We start from the raw sequence: 22,144 nt of genomic DNA on the forward strand, positions 1-22,144 counted from the left end.
ACAAGTGCTAAGGATAGTGCCAGGGTGGTGGAAGCAAAATAGGATCTCAGAAAAGCCTGCCAAGGTCATTCTTGACCCATATTGTGAGAAAGTAGTTCTCCATTGAGAATAGCGTATCAATAATAGCTGTAGTTAAAGGGGCTGGGTTGTGTGTAGGGGACAGGAAGCATATATCTGTGTCATATAGGCTAAAAAGAACCCACTGAAGTGTTTAATTTGGTAGAAGGAATTGCCATGTCTCTCTAAAAAGTAATATCATAGCTGGATAAGGCATTCTTTACTGTGGCTTCTAGGTAAGATTTGAAAATTGGGTTCGCTGTTTACTATCCTTTAGGTGCTTCAAGGCTTTTACATATGTGCTATGAAGAGTGGAATTTTCTGACCTTTAACGTGTATATATTTTTGAAAAATTATTAACTGGTGTCCCTAATTTTGATGGCCCTACATGTTGCACCCAACACAGCCACCTACTTTGTCTTTTTTCTAGACTCAGCAGCCCGGAACGACACAAGTTAAGAAAACAGTAGGAAAGCCAGAGGCAAGGAGGTACCAGGGTACCAAGGAATTGCAGCCTGGACTAGAGCTGTGATTATGAATAGGGAGAGGAGGAACTAAATCCAGAAAACAGCAGATTTGCAGATAGTCCAGAAGGAGTGAGATATACAGAGGTGATAGACACCAAGACTTTGAGAGACAATAAGACTGAATACTAGTGATGGCAATGGAGAAGCTAAAATCAATAATAATACTAGCTGATCCTTATGTTTAGTTTACATAGCACTTTACATATGTGATCTTATTTGACCCTCACAACATCCCTGTGAGGCAGGTATTCCTAGGTATTATCATAGCCATGTGCTCACATAACAATTTATCAAGGATGGGATTTGAAACCAGACTTTCTTGACTTTTTAAATCCAGAACCCTTATCTACTTTGCTTCACCACAAATGAAACAAGGCTTATTTTGAGAAGTCAATGAACTCCAAAGATCCAATTGGAAATATTGTCACAAGAAAAAGGGATGTGCTTCGGGTATGCAAGTGTGGTTTGTAAAGGCTGAGTAAATGAAGTCTTAGAATATAGAAAGACACAAAGACCTGACTAGGAGTTAATAGTTGAGAAGAGAGTCCAGCAAAGAACACACATGAGACCAAAAACTAAGCACATTAATTTGAACTAAGAAAGATGAACCCAGGGGCCTTGATGTGTAGGCTAGAAAGAATAGATGAAACTTCTGATAGGTCTCTTGATCCATGGTTATTTATAGTCCATTGTATCTGTCCAAGATCATAGGCCAAGATTTTCCTGTGATCTTGGTCAAGAGTTGCTGAAGGTAGATAAGATACGCTCCTCCCATAAGTCTAGCTTTGAACTGGTATTTTCAGATATAGGGGAAAAGGTTCCAAAACTCTGACCTTGGCTGCTGGGGCCAGAGAGCCCAACTCCACCCCTGCTTGGATCAGGCAGGCAGTTCACATCTACCTCAAGAGGCAGCAGGGGAACCAAATGCTCCCCTTCAGTTCCAATAGGACGGTGGTTGAGGAAAAGCTCTGGTCCTCCCGAGGGATTATAGGACTTTCCTCTCTGCCGACGGGATTTGGCACGTCTGTTCTGGAACCAGACCTAGGAGAACATGAGGAAAAATTTGCATTTGATCTAAGTTTTTACTACCACTGTGGGATGATCATAATAATTAAATTCAATACAAAGTCCTGTGATTTAATATAAAGAGCTGGGTACCCATCAGCTGATTTGAGATGTCACTGAACTGTCTTATGCTTCAGTTTCTCCAACTGCCAGATAAGTATAATATCTGTACTTTTGTGTCTTATGAAGTTATTCTGAGCAGGAAATGAGATCATTTATGCAAAAAATACTCTTGTAGAGGTAAAAGTGTGCCATATTTTTCAGAAGATGCTTTAAAGATAACATAAAACTTTCCCAAAAGCTTTTTATATTGCTCTATAAAAATACAATAAATATACCATCAGCATAAAAACACCAGTAAATCTGCCCTGGGCTCTTATTTGCCCTTTTTATCATCTCTCTCTTTTGGAGAGGTCAGTTCTTCCCATGGTTCATTTATCACTGCTATGCAGATGGACCTCAAAACTATCATCTCCATCCCTAAACTGTGTCCCGAACTCCATTTCCAGCTGCTTGCTGCAAAATTCCACCTAGCTGTCCATCTAGCACCTTAAACTTGATGCATAAAAAAAGCCACTCATCACCTTCCCCCAAACCTGTCCCTCTTCTTGCTCCTCCTTTTACTCCTCCCTCCATTCTCCTCTTCCACATCCTTTTCTGTATCCTTTTCCTCATCATCCTCCTTTTCCATTTTCTATTTTATTGATATCAACTGTGGTGAAGCACCTGGGTTCACAACTTAAACCCTCTTTGACTTCTACTTCCTTACTCTCCATAACCATTTATGGTTATGTCTTAGCTTCTATATCCTGCTTCCTGAAATATCTCCCCTACCTTTTACCTCCTACCATAAGCACCTTTAGCATTCAAGGACTTCATCTCATCTCTGGCCTCTCTAATTCTTGCCTCCAGTCTATTCCTGATCCAATCCATCTTTTACATTGTTACTACCCCAGTAAATCTTCCTACTGTACCATTCTAGTCCTATCACTCAAAAACCTCTATTGATCCCCAGCTGCTTACCAAATTAAGTGTAAATTCAGCCTGGCACTCAAACCCCTTCATGATCCAGCATTATCCAGCATCTATTCCAACCTTATTTCATAACAGTTCCCTCACCCTTGCCCCACAGGCATACCCCATACTCCAAACAAAATGTGCCATTTCTTTTCCTTCAATCATTTTCCCCATTCTCTTCCTAATGTAATCTGTCATTGTCCAATTCTCTCTGCATTAGTTTTCCTCCTTACTTTAAGTGGATTCCCTTCACTCCTTTAAGGTTTCAGGTAGAATGCTGTCTTCTCATTGAGTGAGATCCTTCTGACTCCTTTGAAAATACAGTTTGTATTATATCCATCTTTTTCTCTCAACCAACTCACAATGTGTTCTTTATACTTAATAGACACTTAATAGGTGTCTGCCATGGCAAGAATTCATTAGCACACATGTTCCCCCAAGCTCCCACCCATCCACAAAAAACAAAACCATCCACTAAAATGTAAACACTTTAAGGGCAGGAACATTTTTGTCTTTATAATGCTATTACCTAGGGCAGTTCATGACACAGCAGGCACTGAAAAATACTTGTTAAATTGAATCAGCTTCATCTTAAGTTCTTAGTTACTTCAGACAGGTAAATAGAAAAACTACACATAGTAGAAATGTTTGTTCAATTGAATTAACTAAAAAAAAATATGACAGGCCAGGAATAAGGCCCAAATCACAAAGGAGTATTTTATAAATTAGCTCACATTTTTATAGTACTCTTAAGATACTTGCCATACAATAACCCTGCAAGGGAGATAATACACATATTATTTTTCTTATTTTTCAATAGGTAGCTACGGCTCAGAGAGCATTGTGCATAATATAGGTATTAAATTTATACTTAATAGCATTTATATAGCACCTTAAGGTTTGCAAAGCATTGTCCATATGTTATCTAATTTGATTCTCATTTTATGCTATGTATATTTTCTATATTAACCTAATGTATATATATATATTAAATTTATATTTAATGCTTCTTTAAAAGTATGTATTTGTTTTCTCTACCATTAGAATGTTCATTACAAATACAGATCGTTTCATTCTCAGTACAGCACCTGGCACATAGTAAGTGCTTAAAATTGATTGACATTGAATGACTTGCCTGTGGTCAGCTACCTACCCACTCTCTTGACTTCAGGTGAATTTTAGTGATTTTTCTATCGTACCCTACTGAGCACCTTTCCTATCTGAGATAGCCCAGAAACTAACAGGAAGTACCCTATGCCCCATTCTTACATACACTTGTATGTGCCTCCATCTCCTACTAAATTGTGCATATGGCCCTAGTCTGGAAGTCTCTTCCCAAAGCCCTGGAATTTACACCAAATCATTACATTCTGAAGAAGGAGAGACAGACACTGGATTCCCAGCATGGAGAGGTCTCTCCAGGGCATTTTCTCCACCCTTCTCCACTTTTAACAGATGTGTCTCTCTGAAGAAGTCCCAGTCTACCTTTCCAGTCTGATGGCACATCCCTCCCCTTCACACACACTGGGTACACACAGACAAATTGGCCTTTTCTGTTTCTCAGGGGACAAAAGAGATTGCTGGTGGCACAGCTGATAATATTGTTCTTAGAGTAAGGAAGATCCTCATTTAAATCCAGCCTCACAGTTACTAGTTATGTGACCCTGGGCAAAGTCACTTAACTACTGTCTGCCTCAGTTTCCCCAACTGTAATGGAGATAATAGCACCTACCTTGCAAGATTGTAAGGATCAAGTGAGATAATATTTGTCAAACGCCTGGCACCTAAGTGCTGTATAAATACCTGTTCCCTTTCCCCTTATTCTCCGTCTTTTATGTTCATGTCTTTGCACCCCTTCCTTACCTGTCTCTCAACATCCCTGGTTTCCTTCACAGCTCAACTCAGATTTCACCTTCCCCAAGGTCCTTTCCGATTCTTCTCTTTAAAATCACTTTTTATCTGTTTTGTTTAAACCTGCATGCACCGTAGGTCTATAGAAGTTCCCTGTCTACACTGTAAACTCCTTGAGGGCAGACTGTTTTCTCTTTGGCCTTTTAGTAAATGCTTATTTGATTGATCACAGGGAGGAGCTGCTACTAGAAAATTCTGATCTCCCTTATCCCTGTCTCCTCTTTTCCCTACTTTAAAGAAGTATCAGCATTTAAGAACACTTCCAAGGACCAAGCAAATTTCTTCAGGCCTGGTCCTTCTAGTGTTATTAACAAAGGTACCGATCCCTCTAAGAGGAAAAACCTTCTTAGACTTCTAACCTGACTAAAACCCTGACCCTCACCCCAAACTCTTAGGTCGGTGGCAAGCACTTAGAGGCCTGCTGATTGATAGAAGTGATTTAAATACAATTCAGTTCAATCCCACCAACTTTAAGGTGTGAGAGGCGCTCGGGCACAGGGAATCGGACCTCTCCCTGCCTCCAGGATCATCTAATCAATCAAGCGGGATTTCCGCATGACACGCTAACGCCAGGCCCTGGGGACACTGACTGTTCTTGGTGACCGGATACCTCGGAGGCTGACCGCCTCAGTGACCCAGGGCAGTCACTAGAGTGGGGCCTCAGCTCGCGTGTAAACGACGTGGGACCAGATAGCTCCCGAGGCCTTTCCAGCGCTTTATCTACAATCCTAGGGAGCTACCGGGGGTCTCGGATTGGCATGGGTGGCGGGAATTCTCGCGCGCTGAAGAAATCCCCCACCCTTCGGAAGAAAAGGTACAAGTCTCTGCCTGGAGCAGGGCCCGAGTCCTGCTTTCCAGGTGTCACACTCCATCCAGGAGCCATCGGGACACAGGAGAGAGGCGTCTGAGGTAGGACAGGTAAGCCTGGCTCGGTGGGGCGGAGGGCGGGCGCCGGGCGGGCGCCAGCCCCAGGCTGCCCGGGGAGGTACGCTCCCTGCGCTTTCCCCAGGTGCTCCGTTCTCCCCACCCTCCCGCCCCATCCCTCCCTTGCCGCCGCGGGCGCTTCTTCACCTGGATCCTGGACTCCGGGAGCCTGGTGAGGGAGGCCAGGCGTTCCCGCAGGGTGATGTCGGGGTACATGGTCCGTCGGAACACCAGCTCCAGCAGCTGCAGCTGCTCGGGACTGAAGGACGTTCTCTTCCTGCGCTGCGCCCCCGACCCCGACCCCGACGGGGCTGGCTGGCCCTTGAGTTGCGGTGCTGGAGGCGCCAGGCTGACTGGAAGCAGTGAAGCTGGCCCGGACCCGGGCCCGGGGTACCCCTCGTAGGCCGCCGCCGAGGGTCGCGGGTCTGAGCCGGAGCCCGAGGGGGGCGGCTGGCAGGGAGCGCCCCCGGGGCTGGGGGGAGGAAGGTAAGCAGTGCCCGGATAACTGGGCAGGTAAGCAGGGTACTGGGGGCTCTCCCCAAACTGGAGCTGGTTGGGCGCCGCTGTTGCCATCGTGGGCCAGACGAGGTGGTCATCCTGCTAGTTACGCGGGGACCCTTCCACTATTATACGGCTCCCAGAGCCGAGGGCGGGGCGGGAAGGTACGGGAGGAGGAAGATCAAAGAGCAGACTGGGCAAGCGGGGGCCCCCGACCCCCGGCCCTGCTAGACACCGAGGGGTGATAATCGCTTCCGTAGGCGGGGCTTGGTCTGCAAGTCCAGCAGGGCTGGGGGGAGGCGTGAACTTGTGTCCCCCAGCCTCCTACCGCGGACAGTTCCTTCCTTCACCTCCCGCAGTCCCTGCCTGGCCAATCCACATCCCTAACTCCAAAGCTGAATCTTTGGTTCCAGGGCCCAGAGTGACCCACGGAGGTCAGCGGACACCAGGAATGGCTGAAGTCTGGGGATTCCTCCCTCCATGGGTTCTCATGACCCACTCAAGAAGAAAGAGCCGAGGAGAGAGAAGACTTGCCACGTTTTTCCCAGGACACTCGTGACCTATTCTCTCTCCAGCCAGTCACCATCATAGGTACCCTGCTAGGTGCTAGACCAAACACTAGCTTGGTCAAACAGTCTAGCTCCTCTTCTCTGGGAATTGACATCCTGAAAAGGAGCTGCCACAGCCCAGAAGGTCCAGCGTGCGAGCAACAACTTGGGAAAGCACGTCTGTGGGTAAAAGACACCCTAGCTGGATGCTCTCTCGGGAGTTAGTGTCCTCCTGAGGATGGACTCTCACCGTTTAGCAGTAGTGATGACTTCTCCGTGCTTTCTCCTGACAACACGTAATCAAGTCAGATTTTAATGGGAGCAATACCTGGGACATCTGTGGCACTGAGGCAGCCTGAGATTCTCCATCTGAGTTCCGGATGACCTGGTTTGGTTCAGATCAACAGTAAAAGAAGTAATACAGCCTCTTATATTATAGTTCCAGGTCCTCACACCTTAATCTTTCTTGTGTTTTGGACCCCTTTGGCAAGTCTGATGAAGGCTACGGACCTGTTCTCAGAATAATGTTTTTAATGCATACAAAGAACACAAATATATTAAAATGGTTATCAAAACAAAATTTTTTTTAAGTCAGACTCCAGATTAAGAACCCCTGCTCTACAGGCCACAGGGAAAATCTGTTTATTTAAAGGAATGACTATTAATACAATCCCTCCTGGACATTTTTCATTTTCCTTTTATTATCTAGTGTACAGATATTCTGGGGACAGCTATAGGGTATAGCTCTGAGCCTTACCCTCGTGGGTGGAATAGGCATCCTAAGATTTGGGGACCCCTGAAGGGCATTGGAAGCAGTACTGGTGGTACTCTTTCATACCATAAGAACTACATTTTTAGAATTTGCCTGAGAACTGATCAGAAGGGGACACAGGCAAGCAAGGCAGACTTTGTAACTGCCATGTTACACTTTTGAAATAAACAAGAAAAAACATAAGCGGTATATGGAGGAGATTTCACACCTTCATATGTGGACCTTTTTCTGTTCTCTGTATAAGGAAATGTCCAAGTTTGTTAACGTCTGTCACACTCGTAATGATGTAATGTTTCAGGGAGATGTGGATTCCCGTTCTGCCTGTGTGACCCTGGCAACAAGTATTTTATTTCTCAGTGCGTTAGGCAACCCTCTCAAAGTAAAAAAATCCCAACCTTCCTGGGTAGGAGTTTCCTCAAACTATACCACTATGATCACAAATCCGATCCAAGTCAATCAACCTCAATTTCCTCATTTGTAAGATGAAGATAATGATAACATTATCTGGCTCAGAGCTGTTGAGAGGAAAACACTACAGAAGTGTTTCTTTCCAAAGGTGCAGCTGCAGTGGGCCAGAACTGATCTGCTGCCTTTGGGAACTCTGTCTGGTGACCAGGTTATCAAGAGCATTTTCCCAGCTTTCATTAGGGAGGTCATTTTGCCTCAGTTTTCCCCTTCAAAAAAAAAAAAAACATAATAAGGATGATTTACATTTCTAGAGTACTCTGGTTATACTTTTCTCACAACCATGCTTTGAGGTGGAATGTGAAAGTATAACTGTCCTCCCTTTGTAGATGGGGAGACAGAAGCAGTAGAGATCAATCAGTAAACTTTATTAAGTGCCTATTATGTGCCAAGCACTGCGCTAAGGTTTGGGGATACAAAAAGAGACAAAAGACAGTCAGTCTAACAATGAACATACAAACAAATATATACAAAGCAGGAAAAATCAGAAATAATTAACAGAGGAAAGGCACTGGAATTAAAAGGGACTAATGCAGTTAAAACCAGGAAGAAAGAGGTTCACATGCTACTCTGACACATCAGCTGTTTGATCTTGCTCAAGTTACTTAACCTGAGGAAGACTCAGTTTTCTCATCTGTGAAATGGAAGCAACTTGTAGAACTTGCCTCATAGAATTATTGTGAAGCTAAAATGAGAAAATGCACAGAAAGCCTCCCCATAACCTTTAAAATGCTATAAAAAGAACCAATATTTTTCTCAGTTTCTCTAAAAGTAAAAGATGTTAAGCCATGTGTTTATTGCTCCAGGCAGGAGTTAGTTGCCTGATCATCTAGAGACTGTCTTTGCCAGTGGAGGTAATTCTCAAGGTCATGAAGCAGGGGACCATGGAGCGGTAAAAAGGCTTGCTTGCAAGCAAAAAAATAGTTTGCTTTTGAAAACTATTCTGCTGCCTTCTCATAGTGCCTGGCATATAGTAAGCCTTTAGTGAATGCTTGGTTCCTTACTTCAGGCTCCCAGGCCCATTTATTTTGTATAAAGGCACTAGTAAAATAGTAAGCAATTTTTCACAAGTCCAAGTGTTACAGATGATTAAAATTAGCACATGTTAACTCTCTAGTATCTCTTTTACCTATCTGTCGAATAGAAATTCCTGCTGACTGCCCTTTCTCTTCCAAATAATGCCTGTAATAATTTTTCTCACAGGAAAAAAATTCTGGCCAATTTAATATAAAATATTTTTTAAATGAATCCTAACAGTTGTTTTCTTTCCTGCAGAGACAATCTAAGAATGGAGAGGTAAATTCAGAAGAGTAAAGAGACATCCTAGCAAGACCTTGCAACAAATCCTCCTCAGGAAGTTAGGAGTCATATTTTCATTGTTTTGCAAATCATTCGTTATTCTATAACATTTGCTGAACTAGGCACTGTTTTAGGCACAGTTGGAAGTCTAAGGGGAAAGAGAAGACAGGCCTTAGAGAATGTTTCCATTTAATAGGTAAGCACAAATACAGTATATAAGACTTAAGTCAAAGACAGTTACCTTATCACACATATAACTAAGATGAGTTGTTCAGCGATTATCAGCTAGCATTTATTAAGCTCCTACTATGTGCCAGGCATTGTGCTAAGGGTGGGGTTTATAAAGCAAACCCCCCTCCCACCCACTCACCCCCCCCCCAAAAAAAAGTCATAAGGGCTGTGGGGTTAGAGTGACGTGGGTCACTGTAGTTTTAAAGTGTTTATAATTTCTATTCAAAGTTCCTGTTATCATGTCAGCCAAATACTAGCACCCAGCCCAGAGTTTCCTTTTAAAGTGCTAAATACTCGCTTCCCCAGGTATGCCTTTGTTTTTCAAGGCAGGCTCTCCTCCCCGTCCTAAGACTCAATCTTGCAACTTTAGGTGTTTATTGAAGAGAAACTCAGGAAAGAACCACGGAGGGGAAGTCAATAGCCCTGCTTCCAGTTTCTCAGCTGCCCAGGTGTTTGCCTCTTTGATCCTTCCGTACTGTGAGTAAAGTCAAGTTGCAAAACCACCCTTTCTGTGGAAGTGAAAGACAAACTCTTAAAAAAATGACTCCCTTTCTTCCCCCCCAAAAACAAATACAAAGCAAATTTTTAAATGCTTTGAAAGTTTATCAAGGGTAAAACCAGTACAGAAAGTAAAAAAATAAAATGAAATGACGTTTGAACACAGTATGTTTCATTTTTCATATGCGCCACCCCCACCCCCTTTCTTTTCTTTTAAACCAAAAGCTTTTCTCCTGTGAATCTCTAAATTAAGCCACCTAACTCCACAATGATATTGATGGGACATTATTAACCTCAGAGAGATTGAAGGGAATATAACGATTTAATGGAAAGGGTTCTGCATTTGGAATAAAATGACCTGGGTTAAATCCTAGGTGTTGCAATGGATAGAGTGCTGGGCCTGGATTTGGAAGACCTGAGTTCCCATCCAGCCTCATATACTTCCAAGCTGGTGACCCTGGGCAAATCACTTTACCTCTCTGTCTCAGTTTCCTCAACTGTAAAATGGGGACCATAATAGTACTTATCACCCAGGGTTGCTATAAAGATCAATCAAATGAAATAATGTTTGTAAAGTGTTTAGCACAATGCCTGGCTCTTAAATCTTTGTTTCCTTCCTTCTGTTCCAATCACTGACTTACCCCCTCTGGGCCTGTTTCCTCATGTATAATGGGAGAAGGCCTCTTGGCCTCTGAGGCTCCTTCTTGCTGTAGTTTTATGATCCCAAGAAGCATAAGGACACTAAGGCACAGTCCATACCCTCCCAGTAAAGTGAGGAACATGCAGTCACTAATGCAGAATTCAGAGGAGTGATGATGGAGGTATCCTGCCTCTAGAAGGGTGATAGACTCTAGTTGTGCAGAATGAGGCAAAATGATCACATAAGGCCATTTTGCTCATTTGTTTTTGCTTAACTGTACTTCTTTGTTAAAAGGTCCTGTCAGATGTTATAGGAAGTCATAGCCATCTGGGTAATTCAGCTCATGTACTTCTTTCTGTCCACCCCCCCACCCCCCCCTTCTCCTCTCCAAAGGAAGCTAAATTTGGATGGTCAAAGGATGCCCAGTTTACTTGGAGTTTACAGGCTTCCCTTCCTTCCTTCTTTCCCTCCTTCCTTCCTACCTTCTCTCCTTCCCTCCTTCCTTCCTTCCTACCTTCTCTCCTTCCCTCCTTCCTTTCTTCCTACCTCTCTCCTTCCCTCCTTCCCTCCTTCCTTCCTTTATATTACACAACAAGTCGCTGCCCTCCACTTAGTGACTCTTTTCAGGACCTTCCTGCCTTCACAGTAACTATCAATAGTAACTGTTGCTCTTTCCCTCCCAACTTGATTTACTTATTTTTTTTCTTTTGCTCATTAAAGGGACCATTCCCTGATTACTTTTTAAAGAGGCATATTCACTGAATGGGCATTACCTCACTCTAAGTGACTACCTAAATAGATTAAGGTCTCCCATTGCATTCTGGGCCTTCTCCAGTCATCCTGATGAATGTCTGGTGCCTGCACCCAGATGGCTCAGGAGGGAAAAGTAAGGTTGGTGACCTTGCACAGCCCTCCCTCACTCAAAACAGTCAAGTGCAAGTCATGTCATCATTTCTCTGATGTCATGGTCTTCTTCAGAAATGAAGGACGAACACAATAAGTGACAGTAATGTAAAAAAAAAAAAGTAACAAGTTTGTTTTTTAAAAAACTGGTCCAATTCTGGAAAGGAATTTGGAATGATGCCCCCAAACTGACAAAAATGTATTCTTTTTAACTCTTTGTTTCCACATCACTGAGATGTCATTACTAGCTAAGAAAGTCAAAGACAGAAAGATTCCATGTGCACCAAAATTCTCATAGTAGTGCTTTTTGTGGTAGCAAAGAACTGGGGAAAAAGTACATGCCCATCATTCCCCACAAAAATCGTGGTGATAGGAAACTCACTGTAAGAAATTGTATAAATGAAGAATTGAGACACTTTGGAAGTTTGGAATCTTCCATTCAGTCACTAAAGGGATTTTTCTAAAGCACAATCGTGTTACCCTGCCCTCCCTACACAGTAATCTCCAGCACCTTCCTATTGCCTCTAGAAACAAATACAAGATGTTCTGTTTGGCATTTAAGGCCCTTCATAACTTATCCCTTCTTCTTTTCTAGTCTTCTTACACCTTAACCCTACACAAATTCTTTGATTCAAGAGCACTGTCCTCCTGGCTCTTCCATGGACAAGACAGTCTTATCTCTAAGTTCTAGGCATTCTCCCTAGCTATTTCCCATGCTTGAAATGTGATCCCTTCTCCACTCTGACTACTGACCTTCCTGACTTTCTTTAAAATTCCACCTTCTACAGGAAGCCTTCCTCAATCCCTCTTTTTAATTATTATTATATATTTTATTTTTGCCCCAATTACATGTTAAAAAATTTTTTAACTTCTTTTTAAAGTTTTGAATTTCAAATTTCCTCTCTCCCTCACCTCCCCCCTCTCTGAGATGGTAAGCAATCAGATATAGGTCATACATATGCAGTCACATAAAACATTTCCATTTTAGTAATTTTGTATAATAAAGTTTTTGACACATAATGGTTTTTTTGTTCCAAAAGCTTGGATCTTAGGGTTTATCATGTACTAGATTATTATGGTCATTTGCTATAATATAATGTATACCTAAATCTATTCCATTGATCAACCATTTGATTTCTTAGTCCGTATCAGATTGTTTGAATAAGTATCACTTTATAATATAGCTTGAAATCTGGTATGGCTAGACTACCTCCCTTCACATTTTTTTTCCCCTTGATTTCCTTGACATCCTTGACCTTTTGTTCTTCCAGATGAATTTTGTTACTATTTTTTCTAACTCTGTAAAATAATTTTTTATAGGTTGATTGGTCTGACACTGAATAAATGGATTAATTTAGGTAGAATTGTCACTTTTATTATATTGACTTGGTCTATTCATGAGCAGTTAATATTTTTCCAATTGTTTCCATCTAACTTTATTCATGTGAAAAGTGTTTTGTAGTTATTCATATATTTCCTGGGTTTGTACTGGCAGGTAGACTCCAAAGTATTTTATATTATCTACAACTATTTTAAGTGAAATTTCTCTTTTTATCTCTTGCTGCTGGACTTGGTTGGCAATATATAGAAATGCTGATGATCTATGTTCATTTATTTTGTATCCTGCAACTTTGCTAAAATTATTTTGAGTATTTTTTTAGTTGATTCTTCAGGGTTCTCTAAGTATAACATCATATCATCTGCAGAGAGTGATAGTTTTGTTTCCTCACTGCCTATTCTAATTCCTCAAATTCTTATCCTTCTCTTATTACTATAGTTAATATTTCCAGGACACTATTGAATAATGGAGGTGATAATGGGCATCCTTGCTTCACCTCTGATTGTATTGGGAAGGTTTATAGCTTATCCCCATTACAGATAATGCTTGTTGATGGTTTTAGATAAATATTACTTATCATTTTAAGGGAAGCTCTGTTTATTCCTATGCTCTCTAGTGTTCTCAACCCCTCTTAATTCCAGTGCCTTCCCTCTGTTAATTATTTCCTATATATCCTGTATATAACTTGCATGTGTGTGTGTATATATATATATATATATGTATATAGGTTTATGCTGTCTTTTTCACTTGCTTGTAAGCTGCTTGAAGGCAAGAGCTATCTTTGCCTCGTTTTATATCCCTAGCACTTAGCTCAGTGCCTAGAATGCACTGAGTGCTTAGTAGATATTTATTTATTGATTGATATTATTTATTGATTGAAGTCTTATTTGACTTGATGTTGAATGAAGTAACCAGGACCAGGAAAATACTATACGTGGTGACTAGAACAATGTAAGTAAAAACAACAACAACACACAATACCAACACTGAATACTACATAATTATAGGGACCAAAGATCTTGGTCCTGGAGAAGGGTTGAGAAAATGCACCTCCTGAATGTGATGGAATTGCCCGTTTGGGGTCTCAGGAGTTCCCAAAGATCACCTTTGTTCCTGTGGGATGTTTTCTCTGAAGTTAATCTTGCCAGAACAGCCTGATGGGCCAAGGATATCTGTAAGATAATGGAGTCCTCCTTCTAAAAAGAATCAGTTAGGTTTATTTCTTTATTGGCACTGTGGAGGGGACCCTGTAATTGTGTTTCCTTGGTCTCAAAAGACGCTCTACCAGTGAGTGGATGTTTCCCAGAAAAACTCACAGTACACAGTTTATCAACTTCTTTAACACCCCCTACTCCTAGATAGAGAAGATTGATTCAAACCACAGATTGAGACATATTTTTTTGGATATGGCCAATATGAATATTAACTTTGATCTATTATATACATAATGAGTAGTTTGGGGTTTTTTTGCTTTTGAAGTGATTGGGTGAGTGAGTGAAGAATATGGGAGAAAAAGAAGGCTGACTTTCTTTGAAAAAAATGGAAATTAATTTTTTTAAGAAGTATTTCTCTTCATTGCAGAGATGGGTGTTTGTGAGTATGGAACATTGCCTATATAGTTAAACTTGGTTGATTTGTTGGTTGGTTTGCCTAAACTTTTTTGTTTCCTTTTTAACACTATTATTAGAGATGGCTTGAATGGTAGGGAATCATTTCCCACTCAGCTGTTCTCTTGGACTGTGTCATTGTCTCCAGAAACTCATCTTCCTTTGAGACTCATATCCAAGCTGATTACTGTACCTATGGTATGACTAATTGAGACTGAAATCGACTAAGTATCCTCTTTCTCTCTCCTTCCCTCTGATTGAAGAAGGTAAAGAATGGACTTGAGAGAGCTCTTCTCAGGTCATTTCATTTCCCAGCTTTAAGTCTTGACTTTGTTCCCAAAATGTCTCTCAAGTTGGACCGAACCACTTGAAGACAAGGACTATATTTTGACTTTCTTTGTGTCTCTAAAGCTCAGTCATTGCCTGGAACGTAGTGGATGCTTAATAAATCTTTACTGACTGACTGTCTAGGGAAGAGGGAAGAGATATATTCTGAAATGGAGGTGCAAGGAAAATAAAAAATAAACAAAAAAATATTTTTTTAATAAGTAGAGAACTGAGGCCATTAACTAGAAAAATTGGTACCACTTTTACCTGAAATATTCAGAAAAAGGTGGGTTTTTTTATCGGGTGATGGATCTTGAATTAGCCCGTTAGTTTCTTTAATATGGTCATTGTGTATGTAGAAGCACAGCTTTCTCTACAGAGAGGCCTGAATTCAGTACACAAACATAATTCAAATCATCAAGCATTTATTAAACACTTACTGTGTGCTCAACAGTGTGCTAAATTCTTGGAATATTATTAAAAGAAGAAACAAAAGACATTCATTCCCTTCTCTGAAAGAGCCCCCATTCTAATGGGGGAAGACAACACATAAAAGGAGCTGAAAGCAGGTGGGAGTGGGAGGAATAATCGAGAAAATCCTTTGGAGATGAGTGTGGATTGTGATGAAGATAAATAGAGATAGGCAAGTCTGGGCCTTCTGGTTAAAAATGCAGGCTCTGGGAGGAACCAGCCAATCAGACAGCGAGGCTAAGGGGCAGAGGGCCAACCACGTCTTCATTTCTCACACCCTCACCCCTTCTCCTATGTGGAAAGTAATCCAGGGGTGGAATAAACTCCCCTTCTTCAGGCTTATTCTTACTGTTTTCAACACGGGGACAACTTGGCTTAGTGGGAAGACTGAGCTAGACTCAGGAAGAAACTTGGGTTCAGGTTTTACTTCTGACACTAGCTGGGTGCATAGGCAAGTAACCATCTCATTTTATTCATCTGCAAAATAATGATAGTGCTTTCTTTATAACTGTCTCTCAGGGATATAAGGATCAATTGAGATTGTGTATTTGGAATGCTTTGTAAACCTCTGAGCTATTCACATCCACTAATATGATTGTTAATTAGCATTCATTGATACATTGGGCACTCATGCTGATTCTGCTAAAATTGGATTTCTATAGTGGTATACCACCAGATAAATATTCCTGCCTTGTAAGATTATTCTATTTCTTTCTCTAGCCTTCTATACTTGTCTCCTTCCATGAATCTTGATAAGAAGGATGGATGCTACCTCTAATGGTACAGGTTGACTCTATCCATGACTTCTCATCCTGTGGAACTGTGATCCACATCCCTGGGCTCAAATTTAAAGTGGTCATTACAAAGCATTCCCCTCTCCCAGCCCTCCCAATTCACTTCTAAATGTGGCTAAGCCTATGGACAAAGTTGCTCCCAAAGCAGCATCTTCCTATTCCACTGCTGTACTGAGTCAAGCAGACCACTCAGTGTTTTGTTCCTACCAGGCTTGACTTTTGCAAACTTTGGCATCATTCCAGTTCCTGGAACCTTGCTGCTCTCTTTTTGAAGCTCACAAGACCCTAGCTTACTCCATTCTGTCTCTAGTAACTTCCTCCCTAAGGTAAAGAATAGATGCCTTAGACACAGGAGTAATAGAAGGGCCATGTGCTCCTGGCTTTCTTCCCACCCATAAACTTTATAGCATTCTTTGCCTTCTCACTAGAACAAACACAACCAACCAGGAAAGAGAGAGATCTGCTTTGGCCTGTTAGTACCGCCCCATTCCAGCTCATCAGTCTCTCAAAAGATCATTATTTTTTTCACCATGTGGTTAGCAGACCAGAAATACCCGTGTTTCAAAGTCCCTACTTTGCACCAGGTTGAACATGCTTATATGGGTTGGGCTCTTTTTTCCATTATGCTAGAATGTGGGCTCACTGGTATGGTGAACTCTCAGATGAGGAAAGTCCCTCTGACCAATGCAGGTCTGCATCTTCCCTCCGGATCATCTTCTGTGAGCAGTCAAACTCAAATAGAAATGGGGTGCCCATTAAGCCTTACCAGGTAGACCTGAATAAGTAATTGGGAAACTTTAACAAAATAAATAAAAATACAGTATAGATAATGTTAGTGTGTGTTTTTCTAGGTCAACATGCAGCCTGTGGGAGACTGTATATTTGAATTGGACACCACTGGATTAGAAACCCCAGGGCCATGTTTGACACTTCTGTCTTAGAGTTGCTTAAAATACTGAAAGCTTAAGTGATTTGCCCAGGAACAGTCAACATGAGTCAAAGATAGAGTAAGATTAGAGTTTTTAATCCAGATCTTCTGGATCTTGAGGCCTGCTATCTGCTGTCCTGTGCTGCCTCTCATGCATATGATAAAATTATTTTTTAAAAATTCCTTAATCAGATACAGCAACAGAAGTAACTTTCTTCAATTCTCTGACTACAGATATGAAATGAGGCATAAAACAAGTCCTATCACTAAAGGTGTTTGGTATTAACGTTAAATTTCATAAGTATTTTTAAAAGGAAGCAATTTCTAATACCTAATAGAAGTTTATGGTTTCACTGTTCTTGGTAAATAGAAATAGTCATGTTTGTTAAGTATACAATTCACAAAGAAAGGGGAAATTTGGAAAGAAAAAAATGGGACTTTGTTTCTAGGAGAAACTTTGGTCATTAAAAAAGCTCTGTATAACTTCCCAAAGGTAGTTGAACCCCATGGGTAGCTAGGAGGCATAGTGGATAGAACTGGGCCTGGATTCAGGAACACCTGAGTTCAAATATGACCTCAGACACTCACTAACTGTGTGACCCTGAGCGAGTCACTTAACTTTTGTCTGCCTCAGTTTCCTCAACTATAAAATGAGGATACTAGTAGCACCTACCTTGCAGGGTATTTGTGAAGATCAGTTAAGATAATATTTGTAAAATGCTAGCAGAGAGTCTAGCACATTTGTGAACCCTTATGGGGTTTTCTTGGCAAAGATATTGAAGTAGTTTGCCATTTCCTTCTCCTGTGGATCAGGCAAACAAGTTAAATGACTTGTCCAGGGCCACACAGTTAATGAGCGTCTATAGTCGGATTTGAACTCAGGTCTTCCTGACTCCAGGCCCGACACTCTATCCACTGAACCACTTAGCTGCCTCCTCTACCAGGCACATAGTTGATGCTATATAAATGCTTATTCCCTCTCTCCCCATCTCTACTTATTTTTTGATCTAGAATTCAAAATCATCTGTCCTCTATATTAAATAGACAAGATGGGTTTTTTTTCAATTCAGCAAATACATACTAAGTGCTTTCTGTGTGACTGTGTTGTGCTAAACCCTGGAGATATAAGTACAAAATATGAAACAAACCCTACTCTAAAGAAGTTAATACTAAGATTTTATTCAATTAAACAAATGTTGTGTCTACTATATGTATTAGGGACACAAAAGCAAAATTATCCCTGCCTTCCAGGAGATTACATTCTACTGTACACAGATTGATACAGAACAAGGATAGTTCATCATTTGGGCTCACCCTCCCAACTCACAAAAGGTGGTTTCTCTATAGGGTGGCTGACTACTCCTCCTTTCAGGGTTCTAAAGGTACCAGAGGGCTTGGGGGGTCACATGGTACTAGTGTTCATGACCCCCAGGTGGTGTGTTCCCCTAATATCATTTAAACAGTTTAACATCTCTCCAATATCAATTAAACAATTAGCATCCATTAGCTTTTACAAAAGGGATAGTTAAACAATTAACTTCAATTATCTTACAGAAGAATATTTACTGAGAAGGTATAGCAAAGACTAAAGTACAGCAGCATTCCCCCAAACTGGGAGGTTCTGCCTGTTCTATCACCCTCTTCATTCCTGGGGAAGTGGACTCACACTTAAAGGGGTTGCCAGTCGATTAATTATCGTTTGTTAATTGCCGACTGCATGATGGACATTGTGCTAAGTGTTAAGGATATAAAGAAAGGCAAAAACTGCCCTTGACCAGAAGGAGCTCACAGTCTGATGAGGGAGACAATGTGGAAACATCTATGTACAAACAAAAAATATACTGGGTAATTAGGTCTCAGTGGGAAGGTCCCAAGATTAAGGAGTATTGAGAAAGGCTTCTGGCAGAAGATGGGACTTTAGTTGAGTTGCGAAGCAAGCCAGGGAAGCTACTAAGAGGGTAGAGTAGACTTGTTGGCCCCTTCGAGTTCTTTTCTCCCTTCAAAAAGTCCCCATGAAGTTGATTTCAAAAGTATGGCATGCCTAAAGAATGAATTGATCATTTGAAACTATGCCCCAAACTGTGCATACCCTTTGATCCAGCGATCCCACTTCTAGGTCTATATTCCAAAGAGATCATAAAAAGGGGAAAAGGATCCATATGTACAAAAATATTTATAACAGCTCTTTTTGTGGTGGCCAAGAATTGAAATTGAGGGGATGCCCATCAATTGGGGAATGGCTGAACAAATTGTGTTAATGGAATGAGCAGGCAGATTTCACAAAAACCTGGAAAGACATACATGAACTGTTACTGAGTAAAGTGAGCAGAACCAGAACATTGTATTCAGTAGCAGCAATATGGCGTGATGACCAACTTTGATAGACTTAGCTCTTAGAGTGTGGAGTCTGAATGCACATCAAAGCATACCATTTTATTTTTTTTTGTTGTTTTTTCCTTCTTGTAGTTTTCCCCTTTGGTTCTGCTTCTTCTTTCACAACATGATAAATGTGAAGATGTGTTTGATATGATTGTACATATATGGCCTATGTCGGATTGCTTGCCATCTTGGGTGGGGCAGTGAGGTGGGAGGAAGGAGGATAAATTTTGGAACTCAAAATTGGGAAGTGGGAAAAAAGGGAATGAATTGCTGCCTTGCTTAGTTGGACCAGGTCAAGCAGGCCATTCCCCTAGAATGGTGTCTCCTTGGCTACTGTGGCTACCATCAAAACCAGCTACTAACTCCAGTTGCTGTGACATTAGCTACTGAGGTCAGTTACTCTGATGTCCCTCTGATATTAGCTACTGAGGTCAGTTACTCTGATGTCCCTCTGATCTTTTGAAACCCACAAGGTCATAACTTTGTTCCATCTTGGAAATGAACATTCACCTAAGGTCAGGAAAAAAGAAGAAACGAAAGAAAAAGGTGCTGTGGTGGGAGAGAAGGCCTGCTGTCACTCCCCACCTTATTGGGAGACCCACGGTTATTCTTCCTCCTCCAAAACAATCAGGGAAAAGAGCAAGAAATCACCTTGTGTATGAGTATGCCTTTTGTGTATGTACGCTCAATTCCAGCTTAGATATTAATTAAAAGATTTCTCATCATTAGGCAGGATGCTGAGAGTGCATTGAGTCAGAGGAGATCCTTCCATCCTGCATTTCCTGAAGCATGCTCATCTGGCCTCCTTGCAGCTTGGTACCTGAAAGGGCATATTGCTCATGCTCTAAGGACTGGATCCTCACTGGCCCATTCTCTCCCCTGCCCCTCACACAAGGTAGCTGGTAATGTGTCAAAGGAGACAAAGGGTTCTAGAAATATTTGAGGAGAAAGAGAACCCAAATCTGGGGGAAACAGGGAACACAGGAAAGCTACAGGGAATGTGAGTAGTCTTTCTCTCTCTAACTTATTGGTGTTATTCATGTTGCCACCTAGCTCATAGCACCTCTTATGATCATGTAAGCCAGTAGTTCTGAGACTAGTAATTTCCAGCATCTTTCAGTCTTCCTGTGTCATCTCTTTGTGGTAGCTAGGATAGAGCACCAGTGCAGGAGTCAGGTGGACCTGAGTTCAAATCTTACCTCAGACACTTGACACTCACTAGCTGTGTGATCTTGGGCAAGTCACTTAACCCCAATTGCCTCATCCTGGGTCATCTCCAGTCATCCTGATGAACATCTGGTCACTGGATTCAGATGTCTCTGGAGGAGAAGTGAGGCTGGTGACCTGCACAGCCCTCCCTCACTCAAAACAAAATCAAGTGCAAGTCATGTCATCATTTCTCTGATGGCATGGTTTTCTTTGGCAATGAAGGACAAACACACACACACCTCGTGCAAGATGAAAGCACAATCAGACAGTCTTCTTCCTTTCCTCCAGTTTCCCTCCTGTCTCCTGCTGGCTCTTCCTCCTATCCCTTTTCTAGTCATGTCCAGTACTGTGCATACCTTTAAATAGAAACTCTAATGGGAAAGAGATGGCTGAGGAGAAGTGCTTTTCTCCATCATTCAACACAGCGAAGGTTTTGTAGCCTTCTCTGATCTCCCCTGTCAATAACACTCTTCACATGTTGTCCATATTTGTGTCTTACCCTTCAGATACATTGGAGGGAAAGAATGATGTCTCATCTAAAGTTTAGTATCTCCTACAAACTCCTAGTATACTTCTCTGCACACAGTAGGTACTTAATAAACATTTGATGAATAAATAAATGAATGAAATGTATATTCAGATCATGTCCTTCCCTGGATTGGATATAATGGCAGAATAACTTTTGCAGCTATGGAATGACTTGTTCCGTTAAAACACCAGATTCTAAATTTGGGAAGAACCTTTATTTCTTAGGAAATAAAGAAACCTTCTATTCTTGGAGCAGACAAAGGCCACCTTGATACATTCACTGGGAATGGTCCTCAACTTTAGGGAACTGAGATTCCTCTGTAAGCAGAATAGGAAAAGGCAGGCATGGTGGTGATGAACATTCAAACTTGGTCCAAATTCACTGTGGGATAGACTAAAAATATATTATTTTAAGGACTGGAGTTTTTCTGTTTCTTTCTTAAATGAACTGTCTTGTTGTGACCCTAAAAAACTTGAGCACTTCAATATATGAAAAAGAAGAAAAAAGAGAATTATATATGAAACTGTGAATTTGTTTTAGTTGACTTTTTAAACAGCTATACGCTAAATACATAATATATATAAAGTATATATTTAATAACCAAAGTAACCTAGCTGATCGGCTTCACTATACCCCCTTATGAACTTCCTTCTGCTCTCTTCTGTGTATTTTTAAATGTTTCAATGATTCATTTTCCTTTCTTTTTGTGTCTTTGTCGCTATTAGCTCCCCTTTCCCATGCCCAAGTGGAAGTCTTACTTTGTGACAAATAAACATAGCCAAGCAAAACAAATCGACACACTGGCCACGTCAGAAAGCGTGTGTCTTGCTCTGTTGCTCTGATCCAGGGGAGTTTAACTTTTTGGGGGCATCATGGACTCTTGTGGCAATGTGCTGAAGCCCTTGGACACTGCAGAATAATCTTTTAAATGCATAAAATAGAATATATGAGATTACAAAGGAACCAATTATGTTGAAATACAATTATCAAAAAAAAATATTTTTTTTTATTTAACTTTTAACATTCATTTTCACAAAATTTTGGGTTACAAATTTTCTCCCCTTTTATCCCCTCCCCCCCAAACACCAAGCATTCTAATTGCCCCTGTGACCAATCTACTCTCTCTTCTATCATCCCTCTCTGCCCTTGTCTCCGTCTTCTCTTTTGTCCTGTAGGGCCAGATAGCTTTCTATACCCCTTTACCTG

General features: G+C 41.3%; 1 protein-coding gene across 1 annotated transcript; it reads right to left on the reverse strand.

Moving 5' to 3' along the window:
- Positions 1-1,319: 1,319 nt before the first annotated feature.
- Positions 1,320-6,074, reverse strand: MIXL1 (Mix paired-like homeobox). The gene is made up of 2 exons (XM_072638171.1): positions 5,649-6,074; positions 1,320-1,625 (listed from the first exon to the last, which is right to left on the reverse strand). Exons 1-2 carry the CDS (start codon positions 6,072-6,074, stop codon positions 1,320-1,322), a joined length of 732 nt encoding a protein of 243 aa, XP_072494272.1.
- Positions 6,075-22,144: the final 16,070 nt, after the last annotated feature.

This window comes from Notamacropus eugenii, chromosome 2, assembly GCF_028372415.1.
Source record: "Notamacropus eugenii isolate mMacEug1 chromosome 2, mMacEug1.pri_v2, whole genome shotgun sequence".
In the NCBI taxonomy this organism is placed as follows: Eukaryota; Metazoa; Chordata; class Mammalia; order Diprotodontia; family Macropodidae; genus Notamacropus; species Notamacropus eugenii.

What these genes read in the sequence shown, in the direction of transcription:
- MIXL1 (XM_072638171.1), bottom strand. Translation starts at nt 6,074, where the DNA reads ATGGCAACAGCGGCGCCCAACCAGCTCCAGTTTGGGGAGAGCCCCCAG. An exon ending in TCCCGGAGTCCAGGATCCAG is followed by an intron (nt 1,626 to 5,648) that starts GTGAAGAAGCGC and finishes ATGTTCTCCTAG; the next exon opens with GTCTGGTTCCAGAACAGACG.